At 42.7% G+C, this 12,410-nt stretch overlaps 2 protein-coding genes across 2 annotated transcripts; both read left to right on the top strand.

The window, feature by feature from the left end:
• Positions 1–359: 359 nt before the first annotated feature.
• MELLADRAFT_96195 (uncharacterized protein) lies at positions 360–1,323 on the top strand (the record flags this gene model as incomplete). Its single annotated transcript, XM_007418601.1, has 4 exons — positions 360–402; positions 502–921; positions 988–1,196; positions 1,267–1,323. 4 exons carry the CDS (start codon positions 360–362, stop codon positions 1,321–1,323), a joined length of 729 nt encoding a protein of 242 aa, XP_007418663.1.
• A 10,024-nt stretch (positions 1,324–11,347) lies between these two features.
• Positions 11,348–12,410, top strand: MELLADRAFT_113871 (uncharacterized protein; the record flags this gene model as incomplete). Its single annotated transcript, XM_007418610.1, has 5 exons — positions 11,348–11,425; positions 11,511–11,699; positions 11,785–11,917; positions 11,985–12,068; positions 12,139–12,410. 5 exons carry the CDS (start codon positions 11,348–11,350, stop codon positions 12,408–12,410), a joined length of 756 nt encoding a protein of 251 aa, XP_007418672.1.

Genomic DNA, 12,410 nt, shown 5'->3' with positions numbered 1-12,410 from the left:
GTCTTCATTTGGAATAACAATCAAACTGATTGTTGCTTGCTAGTAATTAAAATTGTGTTTTGTTGTGTTCAAATTGGAATAACACTACAATAGTGTTGAGATTTCTTTATTTCTAAAACTCACGGGAATAATACTTGAATTAAGTATTGAGACATATTTCTCTGGTGCCTTATCCCAAAGAATTCAGCAAAACCCCGTGTTGGTTCTTTCAAAGAGGCAGTCTTAGGCAACTTCTACTAGACACTTTATTAGTAGATTATCCCTCTTTAAGCTCTGTAAAGCTCTTGTTGAGCTTTAAGTTCTACATCGGTCATCGAGAACGAATTCGGTCCGTATGGACGGCGGGCTTCTTCCTACGGATGTGGAAGGAACACCTTCTCCAACGTCAGACCGAGACAGATGGTTTGATGAGTTTCCATCTCAACGGCATTTCTCACGCAAGCTTCAAGATCTTCTCAACCCTTGCCAAATCCCTGTTGGCGTTGATCATCTCCCATTGAGAATATTATGCCGATTTCCCATTTTGTCCCTGGAAACATGGCACCGAAGCTTGCGAGCATATCTTCGGATGGATGAGAGTAATTTCACCTAATTTTAGTGTTCTTGATGCTCGTCTCATGATGCCGAAGATTATTGCGGTTGTCAAGAGCATCATGAGTGGCCGAATGAAAATGCCACCTTCGGAACACCTGCATGCGGGGTATCAAATTGATTTACATGAAGAAAATGCAGATAATCTTGATCACCTTCGTGACTTTCCCTCAAATGAAGATATAACAGAAGATCTAAAAATTGCTAAGAAACGTGCTCTCAGTTTGGCTGATTTTTGCGGTATGGTTGGAGTCGAGCTCAACAATTTGGATGTTGATATAGAAGGAATTATTAGCTCAACTGTCGACCAAAGTCAAGAACAGTTTCCAGGTATGTGATATGAAGGATTAGATCTTCATCTCGATTTGTGAGCTGATTACTGTCTTTACATTTTAGATATTTCAACTAGTGCGGCGAAGGACTATGAAATTAACTATGACTTTGAACGTGGCGAATTTCCCGAGGACGTGGCTTTCAAAGCAGCAGCCAGGTTGACAAAGGAGCAGAACCTTCTAAATGTTATGCTTGATCAAGTGCCGGAGAATCTTGATGACAAAGTGATTAAAATGCGGCAATGTCGATATCAAACCTTCTCAACAGTAGTGGTACGTACTACTTATTCTAGCATGTTATTTAATCAATAACATGCTAATATGCTAATATCTTGACCAATAGACGAGCCTCACAATTCAAATGGACCTACTTCAGCAATTGGCGATGAAGCTTTGCTGAGCCTCATTGACGGCAACAAACTTCACGAAAAGAACATACTGGAGATACGAAAACGGCACGATAGTCAAGGTGCTAAGAATAAAGGCAACGACCAAATGCTTACCGGCGTTGATCACTCAAAGCAGGATCTCAATTCAACTACCAACAACGGTAGCATGAAACCCAGTGCTTGCTCGAAGGCCATAGCCGTCTTCATGAAGACATTCTCTGGAACTCCAGCTGGAGCCGCTCGTCGACACCGATGGAGTATGTATGTAAAGATTAATCTTGCAGGGATTACCACGAACACAAGCATGGATCGCACTTTGGACATGCAACAATTACTTGATGGAGGCTCCATTGGGGTTGAAAACCCAATCGAGCCAGGTAAATTCATCATATCCATCAAAAAAAATGTATGTTTAATGTTTTCTTATAAAATGTGACCAATCGCTGGTTTTTCATTTGTTTATTTTGGGTTCAGACACTCCATCTTGCGCGTACAATAGTGGTATACGAGCATGTGGCCGGAAAACACGTGTTCGTGACAAGCGCGACGTCAAGACGAAAGTTGTCACATGTTGGTGTACAAGTATTGCATTATAATCCAGCTTACCCGGTGGCAATGTCTACTCAAGAGGGGGTCAGAAACAGCTGGACTTATGCTCTCCTGGATGCCTCAGATATCCTGTATGTCTTTAGGCCTTCCGATGGCTCAAACTTTGCGTTAGTTACAGAGGGTTGTTATTCAATCCCTGCGGTTATCCGGGAAATGCTTCGAGATATAGATATCTCTCAACTTATTCAAAAGTACAATCAAGAACGACAAAGATTGAAGTCAAGCGTCCATGAAGGAGATGAATAATTTGTCTTTTCGGTTTTTTGGTCTATTACTTTCTGATCAAGTTATCGAGTTACATTCATCATCAAATCACATTCATTATCTACTCACATTCTTTATTTTTTATGTTCCATACAAATCATGAGGGATGTTTTTGTGCAATGAAAACTCTTACCACGTGCTTCTGAGAGTCGGGTGACAGCCAAAACATGGCTGGGTACTCACCTGGCCCTGTGTTTGCGCGGGAAACGGGGCCATATTCCCGGTTTCGGGGCCGGGGCCAAAAAACCTTTTTCGGGTGAGGTATGTGACGAAAACAGGTCAGAATCAGGACCTTTTTTTTTCGACCGGAGTTGAGGTCCTCCAAGGTCAGAAATTTCGTCACATACCTTTGCTGGAGCATTCCTGGGTCCTGCTCTGAGGAAGGGATCGATTCAAGAAGATTGATGAGATTGGGGAGTTGAGAATGACAGTGTGGGGAAGGGGTGTTAGTGTTGAAACAAGGAGGGTGGAAAGTTGTGTTTGATTCAAAAGTAGCGATGATGAGAAAAATAGAAAGGTCAGTCTGAACCGGGTGTGATGGAGATTGAAAGTGGATTTGTTTTTTGAAGTTGCTTCCTGTTCCCCCCGTTTTCTCCCTTTCTTTTGACTTTCCCTTTTTTTTCCAGAAGTTTCCTTTCATGAGTGGTCAGTGCACAGATGGACATCCTAGCCAAGTTGAAGGTCGCAGACAACCTGACGCACACCTGAAGGAATCTACCAGATGTCATGATCTCAGGTTCTGTGAGGTCATCCAGGCTTCACTCCGCAGACAGCCTCAATAGGGGAGTCCAGGTCAGGCCGAGAGCTAAGGAAATCTCAAGTGTCCAAGATCTGAAAGCCATCGGGACATCCTGGGAGTGTGCTGAAGACGTCAACGCTCAAGGACGCCCAAAAGATACCCCAGTTGGGGACCCGGAGTTGAGCATCGGATCTTGGACGGCTTGGATGTCCTTCTGCGCAGAAGTGTCTTCGTGGTGTAGGAGATGCTCTAAGCAATCCATCCACTCAAGGCTTCATATCTTATCGATTTATCATTCACCTTTATATCCCCAAAACCAAACCAACCACATCCCCTGATGCCCCAAAAACGTCCGCCGGACACGGGAGGAGGCGAACCTGACCGCCCCCCACCGAAAAACCCGACCTTCCTACAATTGAGCAAAGAAGATTCAATGATGAGCGACCTAAGATCACTTTCATCCGGTACCCCTCAACCCAACGATGGTCTAATCCAAATCATGCTCCGTATGATGAAAGGATTCGAAGAAACAATAAACGAGCTCAACAAAACGATCCAAGACTTACGCAAAGAAATTCGCATCCTAAAAACCAAACAATCGCAAACTCAAGTTAAAGACAAGGCACCAAACCCCTCACTTACAACGCCCGGCCTAATCCCCAAACCCCACGCTTGGACCAATCCGTACCCACAAGCATCACACAGCTCGAAAAACCAAACGACACCCAGACCACCACCTAAAAACTCAGACATCAATAAATTCAAAACCGCAACGTTAATCATGCACAAGAGCCCGGACAAAGAACCCTTCAAGAACATGAAAAATGGTGAAATTGTCACCCAGATCAACAAAGCATTGGAATCAATCAACGCAAACATCAATGGTAAACCGGTGAAAATTAAAGGAGCAGCTATCCTGAAGTCCGGCGACATAGTAATGAATATGGAAAACCAACTAATCAAGAACTGGCTGTTAGAAAACAAACATATATGGACAAAACTAGCTCACAAAGATTTTGAGACTAACCAAACTAGATACCCGATTCTATTTAATTTTGCCCCAGCTGACCTCGAAGTAGGAGACAAATCGTTCCTGGACAAAATAAGCCAACAAAACGACATCCCACGAGACACAATCCACTCAGCTTGTTGGCTCAAAGACCCAAACAACGAAAAGAAAAACCACGGTACAATCATTAACAACTTCCTCGATAAAAACCTAGCTCAGAAAATTGAAAAAGGTAGTATATATGCTGATGGAAACAGGTTAAAGAGCAAACAATACACTCAGGGTCCCACGATGTGCTTTAACTGTCTAGATCTTAACCACACACACACCTCATGCAATAATGATGCTTATTGCGCCAATTGTGGAGACCCTAACAATACTAGAGACTGTGCGAATAACGACACAGAACAAGTGTGTGCAAGATGTGTAAGTTTTGACAGCCAGAGAACCCAAGAAAAAATCGACAGATACCTTCCTAAGTATAATCATTCACCAAAAAGTCTTCTTTGCCCACTCAGAAAGACAACATTCAAGCTAACTCCCCCTCCACAGAACGAAAATGAGCTATAAGTCCAATAACCCATTGAACAACTTTCCACCCCAACCCCCGAATTTTGATTTTCAAGATGAAAACACCCAAGATCCCCAAGAATCATCAGATACCCCAAACTGTTTAAGAAATTTTTCTATCCTCCATTTCAACTGTCAAAAATCACAAACAATAACCCTTGAGACGCTCACAAAAACTCAATACACAGCTCTAGCATTACAGGAACCCTGGTTCAACTCACGATCACTGTCCTTCCCTACACACGAGGCATGGCATAGAATCTCAGCATATGACTACTACCCCACAAGTTGGGAAGAAAGACCCAGAGTTGTATTCTATATCTCAAAACTCATACACTACTCACAAATCAACATACTCCCTAGCCGGTCAGACATCATCCTCAGCATCGAAATCAGACACCCGGAAACCCAAATACCAAACCTAAGACTCATTTCCTGGTACAACCCGCCAAACTCCCTAAGAGGCTTAGCAATGCTAGAAAACTGGCTACGCAACCACCACAACAGACACATCCCAACACTCCTCACAACTGACTCCAACCTCCATCATAAAATATGGAACCCTCCAACGTATCAGCGCACCGACTCACAAGCAAAAAAGCTATTAACAATCTTCAGTAACAAAGGCCTCAAACTCATCCCTCCGAAAGGAATCCCAACTCGATTCTCTCCAGGCACAACCCCAACAGCCATTGATCTAGTATGGGCAAGCTGGAATCTCACTAACAAAATTTCAAGCTGTAAAGTAATCACAGATAGTGTGTCTTCAGACCACTACCCGGTAATCACATTCCTTGATATGTTTTTCCTACCCCCAATCAAACATCACATCAACATAAAACACACTGACATAGACGAGAAACTGTTCCACGAAAAAATACAAGGTAAACTCCATCTCCTCCCAGAAAATTATGTGACTGGTGAAGACATCAACCAAGGCGCAATCACACTTTCCAACATACTCTTAGAAACAGCTCAAGCCCAAGGTAAGAAAGTCAAGACAAACCTACGTAAATTCAAAAGCTGGTGGGACAAGGAAAAACTCAACCCTATAATCAAAAATCGAAACCGAGCTCGACGGTGGATGATCCAGTCCAATCTCCCGGAAGCACACGAATGCTATGCAGAATGGCAAAAATTCCTCAAAGTCCAAATCATCCTGGCCAAGACTAATCATTGGAAAACTTTCTTAGCGGAAAGTTCAGGTAATTCAACCTTTAAAGCCTACAAATACACCAAACCTAACTCTTCCAGTGAAGTAGCTCCGCTCCTACGGCAGGATGGATCAGTAGCCACGGATATCAACGAACAAGCCGAACTGCTCTTCAAAGGTACCTCAATTGCCCATATCGAAGCCGATCTCTCTGACATACCGACAGATTTATGGGATCGCCAACAAAGAGTCCCACGCTCCTTCCCACTGCTTAAACCAACCGAACTGGAAAAGATCGTCACTAACACGCCAAACAGAAAAGCTAAAGGTGGAGACAAAGTGTCAAACGAACTGATAAAACTAGCATTACCAGCAATTGAACAAGAAATGTGTAGACTATTCAATTCATGCTTTGAACTTGGCCATTTCCCAAATGTGTGGAGGACAGCAATCACGATCATCATTCGTAAAGCAGGCAAAGACTCGTACTCAGATCCCAACGCCTATAGACCCATCGCCCTCCTCAGCTGCTTAGGTAAAATCTTTGAAAAATTAGTCACAAACCGGCTTACCCACTGGGCTGAAAGCTATCAAATTATCTCGCCAAACCATATGGGCGGAAGAAAACAGCATAGTACAGAAGACGCCCTCACGATCCTCATCTCATGGATCAAGAACCAATGGAGAATCAAAAAGGTAGTCTCAGCGCTCTTCCTCGACGTCAAATTGGCCTATCCATCAGTTCACAGGGAACGCCTCCTGCACATCCTACGCCAGAACAACTGTCCCCCATACATGACTCAAATAATCAAGGGATTCCTATCTGATAGATCCACCAATCTGCGTATACAAGATTATTTATCTGAGGCATTCACCATCGAAAATGGCCTACCACAGGGCTCGCCTCTTTCGGTCATTCTATACATCATCTATAACTCAGAGATACTAGGTAAAGAAACACCAAACCCCGAATCCACACAACTATCAATAGGTTTCATAGATGATATTGTTCATTTAGTAGCTTCACAGTCAATTGAAGAAAACATTACCAAACTGAAAACACAAGCTGACAAATCTCTTGATTGGGCTAACAAACACGGAGCCATCTTTGATAAAAAGAAGGCCCAGCTCATCCACTTCTCAAACAGATGAAAACAGGATCCCCTCCCTTTCCAATTCGGCAACATATGGCTTAACCCAAAGAGCAAAGTCAAATGGCTAGGCCTCTGGCTAGACCCGAAACTATCATACAACAGTCACCTCCACCATGTAAAGAAGAAAGCCGACTTCACGCTTCAACAACTACAAAGACTAAATAAATGTTACTCAGGACTAGCAACCAAAGAAATCAAAAAGCTGATAATGGCGGTACTCATCCCAAGAATTCTTTATGGCAGTATAGTTTGGCTAACCCAAAAGACCCACAAAAAGGCTAACAAAGTTTTAGAAACGATACAAAACAGTGCAAACAGAATAACAATCGGTGCTTTCAAAGGCACATCAACAGAAATGATCAATCACGACACCTATATGTTACCTTTCTCATGGATAGCTTACCAAAGACACCACAACTTCCTCCTGAAGCGTCTCTCAGCACCAACGTCACATCCAACCAAAATCTTCATAAACCACGAATTATCCCATGCTCCCAAAACTCACCCGGGCCCTATCCAAGATGTTGTGAAATTAAATGATTTTAAAAAACTGGCAGCGGAAAAGATTGAAACCATATATGCTCATCCCATCGCCCCGTGGGTCGATAACGTAGGTACACTGACAAATTTTGAATTGAACAAAGAAGAGGCAGCAAAAGTTATTCCACAACAAGTCGAAGACGAGGAGAAAAACAAGAATGCGCTGGTAATATTCACGGATGGCTCAGTGACCTCAGAAGTAGGTGGCGCAGCAGCAGTCTCCAAAGTATTCAGCCAAGCCCAATCAGTAAATTATGCTGAAAATTTTTCAAACTACGAGACAGAACTCCTAGGACTACTGCTGGCGGCAGAACTGGCAAAGGACCTAACTAGCTGACAACAACCAACACCCTCTGGAGTAGCGATTTTTTGCGATAACCGATCCGCCCTAAGTCTCATCCACAAAATCCCTAAACAAGCATCGGGACAGCACCTCCAAATCAAAATACGCTCAATTTTAAAACAACTACCAATAGGAAATGAAATCCGGTTTTACTGGACCCCGGGCCACAAAGGAGTGGAACTGAACAAATTAGCTGACCAAGTAGCTGGAGAAGCAGCTAGCACACTAACCACTCCAATTGATCTCCCCACTAGTCTAGGTAGCCTAAAACGCCGCACTAAAGAAATGTTCAATATCAGAAATTTCCCATTTAAACCGGGCAAGAACACATTCACCACAAAACCCAAGAAGATCGCAAAAGGCCTAGCAGAATTGGAGAAGGGAAGCACAGCTGCCATCTTTCAACTCAGAGCTGGTTTCAGCCCTTTGAACAGCCACTTATTCAAAAGGAACCCATCGGACTCCCCCCTTTGTGAAAAGTGCGGAATAACAGAGAATACTCACCACTTTATTCTGTTTTGTAGACACTACTCAAAACTCAGGAAACAAATGAGATCGGAGTTGAAAGAAAACAAGATAAAAGTCAATTGGAACAACTCAAAAAGACTGCTGGATACGCCAAAAGCTTTTCCTTACATTGCAAATTTCATTTTAAAAACTAAAAGATTCCCACACTTTCACTCTTATCTACAGGATCAAACCAAAGAAAACAGCCGCAAGACAAAGAAAAACCATACCAAGAAATGAATGTTGTCTCAAAAAAGAAAAATCACACCAATCACAATCTGTTTATAACCCAAAAGGGTCGGAATAATACACATCCGGAACAGTATCAATCTAATTTGTGTCCACTTGTCCAATCCCAAACAAGGGTTCGAATGTAACATCATTCGAGGCAGACAGCACACATGCATAGCTCAACACCAACTTGTGTGGTCAAATTCCAGAATCTCGGTACGGTTTTCATCACTGTTTCTCACGCCCTTAAAAGCACTCTCTTTCTCCCCCGTGACTCCGGTTGACGCTAGGATAGGGGGTTAGAGAGGAGAATCAAATGCCTGCTCAGCTCTGTGGAGTCCCCCAAGAAGTTCGAGACTATATGACTCTGTACTTATGTTGAATTCCTAACGGGCGTGCTTGCACAAAGACGTTTACAGAGGGTCACCGCTTTCCTGCGGGTGTGCTAAATGCACAAAGGTGATTCCAAAACGAAGTTAAATCTTCCCAAAAAGTTAGAAAAACATAGATTTTTTCAAAACTCGAGCAACCTCTTCAAAATTCTAGTCATCAATTTCTTTGTCTTGATAAATGGCCGTCTTTCCCAAGGTTGTAATATCCTATCATATTGTAACAGTTTAGTTAGTGTTTCATGCAAATATGCGCTTATGCACTTTAAAAAAAAAAAAAAAAAAATCCATCCACTCTTTCTGGTGTAGTTCCTGTGATCCGACTCGGTACCGAGTCTCTACAGCAGCTCACATCACGGTCTCTTTGACGCATTCAGTTTCGCCCCCAGGCTTTGTAGACAGGTGCACTCGTACCTCTGCTTCTCTTTGTCTTCTGATGATTCGGTCGTTCGGTACAAATAATTTCAAACTTGCCGTCTTGGATTCCTACCTACACCTCGTTTCTGGAGCATTCATATTGAAGACGGGACTGTTGAGCGTGTTTACGTGTTGTCCAGATGTCGTTTTCCTGCAAGTGTGCTTTAAGGCTACGCAGATGATGCCTCCGTATAGTCATGGCGCCTGTTGTAAGGTTCAAATAGAACCTTCACTGGATACTTCGAGACGGGATACTGTGAGGCACAGTAAGAGGTTTTCTAGAACCCAAGGAGATCTGATTTGTATTACTAAACCTATAGGAACACTGGTTCCAAAGGATAGAGGGCGAATATCAGTCCCGATATCTCTGTCTGGATAAGAACACTACAACAACTTAGAAAGAAAAGAAATATATATATGAAATGAAACTATACCTGGTTCCAAAGGATAGAGGGCGAATATCAGTCCCGATATCTCTAAGGAACCATCGGTAGAAATGAAACAACAATAAGTAAATATAGTAAATGAAATTAGGTCTTAAGTGTTAATAGTTAAGTGTGCAATTACGTGTCTAAGTAATGACCGTAGGTCTTACACCTGTATTCCGGTTTGACTCTATGCCGTGCAATGGCGATGACTGAGTTAACCTTCAAGTTCACCATTGTACCCAATCACATCAGACTGCCAAAAAAAATTCCGTATTTGTTGACTCGAGAAAAGTTCAAAAAATTGGTTGCTCGCTCTGAGCAATCATTCAGCTTCAAGAATGGAGATCTCCATGCAACTTCAAATTCACTACTAGATCTCTAGCTCCTCCCTTCATGGACTTTTTGAGTCCCCTCGTAGTGCACGTATATTGTCACTGATCACTCAATTTTCACACTGTGACTGTGTGTAGAGTTGCCACGTGAATTCCGAAATCCTACATATCACTTTTGAATGCGATGTGATAAGTTTTATTGCATCCTGAAAAGCGGACTTTCAAAGATCGCTATTGGTATTTCATGGCAAAATTTGGCGAATGTACAAAAAACCACGGCAAATTTTCAAAGGAAGGTATCTATTAACCGCATAAGTCGACATTAAGGGACGAACTTCAAACAGTGGCCTATTGCTGTGTCCTTATAGTTTTGCGGACCACACTCCGAAAATGTTTTTAAACGGTGATTAAGGGATTACTGCCGAAATTTTGAATGGTGCTCACAAAATGAACAAACCAAGGATTGCTTTTCTTATTTGCAAAATCGGGATAATTTCCGGGAAAACCCAGGAAATGATCAATGACAGGCCGTGATGAAAAGTCAAATTACAACTGCGGTCCATGCGAGCCCTCTCATTCTCAATTGAAGAAGGTGAAATGAGTATAGAACTCAGATTGGTACAAAATCTCCAAGCAGTTTATGCGATTCAGTGCTGATGAACTAGCTACAGATCCGCTGAGTAATACGATCCATCGGGATTTCTTTGAATTAAAGTAAGAGCGGGAGCATTCACTCAGGAAGCATGGACTATCATTTCATATTTGGAGCTTGCGGGTGCTTTTGTTCGGAAAATTTGAAGCGCTGATCAAAGAATCTGGAGTCAACAAATAGATATTGCACTGGATCCCGATACCAAATCATGCAAAGAGCATATGTGGTGCTGTTCTGATGAGTCAGCTAGGAATCCACTGAGCAATGCGGTTGAATCGTGCTTCTTCAAGTCCCTTTGCCTTCACAAAGGAGATATAAACAATTTATATGTCTTTATGGCTTGGTCACCACACTCCAAAAATGTCTTCAGGCGTTGATAAAAGTCTCGCTGCTAAATTTCCCTCACGCAGGAAAATGTGCTATCATTTAATCAGCTTCCTAGTACTTGCATTACAAAAATGATTTCAAGGGCTGATCAAAGGATCAGCAGTGAAGCATTGGATGATTCTCAGCTCAGCTCAGCTTTACTCCAGGGTATAAGTAGCGATGTATTTTGAGTCGGAAAAGGAACTCCTGCTTCATACAATCCCTTCCCCTCCAATTTATTTCACGCCAGTATCCAAAATCACAGCACAACTGATCTGATCCTCTGAATACCACCCATCCTCGTCATTTAATCTTGATATATCTTTTACACAATGCCGGGAAAACAACCTGAACTTATGGATCTTCCGGTGAAGCAAGTGTTCTCTGGAGACTTTGTGGAGGATCATGTGGTGAGAATATTTCTTCATTTTCGCTTGTCTCTCATTTATCCTCATCAATCCCAGATTCCTAATCTTGTCTTTTGTTCTTTCGTAGAGCTATGCCTCAGGCCTCAAGCGCCGGGCAAAGGAGTTGAAAGAAAATCAAAACCCTGCATTCTGCAACCGAAAATTGTTGGTTCTCCATCTCGATGAAAAAGTCAGCTCACGTCGACCTAAGCCACCTGAAGTTTACCTCAACAAATTTGGAGTTCCTTACCCAGAAGCGCTTTACAAAACCGTCTCAGTGAGTGTTGTGACCTACCTCGAAATCTTTCGTATGTTTAGTCTCTTTTGCCTGACGCTTATACTTTCCTCGCTCTTTGCTTCAGAACTCGAAGAATTCTAAATCAACCTTACTACGAAAAACCTTTGGAAATAGGGAAGCTGAATATGGAGCTAGGCCTTCTTCCAGAGGCGGAAAATCCCCGGAAGTCGGCTCTGAGCTTGGTCAAACTCTTATACGTTTGTTTGCTTTGTTCCTTGTCTTCGATATCTTGATTGAATATTGATTTTCTGAATCTCCTACCAGGCAGCTCATCCCTCAATACTATTATCAAAGGCTTCAAGGGCTTGAAGAAGAAGCATAATACGACTCAAGTAGCAGACGATGCAGGTAAGTTTGCAAAAATCACAGTTTTCTATTAAATTCAAGCTTTCTTTAAATGACATGTGTTCCTTTTCAGACGATTCTTTGACCCGTAGTGCCGAGGCCTTCGAGAAAGAGACCGCTGAGAAGTGGGATTCTCCACGCAAGATGAAGCGACGTGGGGTTATCCTTGATATGCAAAAGACCAGCGACTTTCCCGAAGACAGGACTGGAGAAGACACTGGCCCAGCTCTTGCCTATGACGACGACTTTGAATCCATTTCTGAGCAAAGCATTCCCACTCAATACTCTGAAGACTCTCAATGTTCTGACACTGTTCTGGCATGTTACGACTTGGACGGCGGATGA

The sequence above is a fragment of the Melampsora larici-populina genome (genome assembly GCF_000204055.1).
Source record: "Melampsora larici-populina 98AG31 unplaced genomic scaffold MELLAscaffold_97, whole genome shotgun sequence".
NCBI classification, from domain to species: Eukaryota; Fungi; Basidiomycota; class Pucciniomycetes; order Pucciniales; family Melampsoraceae; genus Melampsora; species Melampsora laricis-populina.
This window is presented reverse-complemented; position numbering and strand designations above follow the sequence as displayed.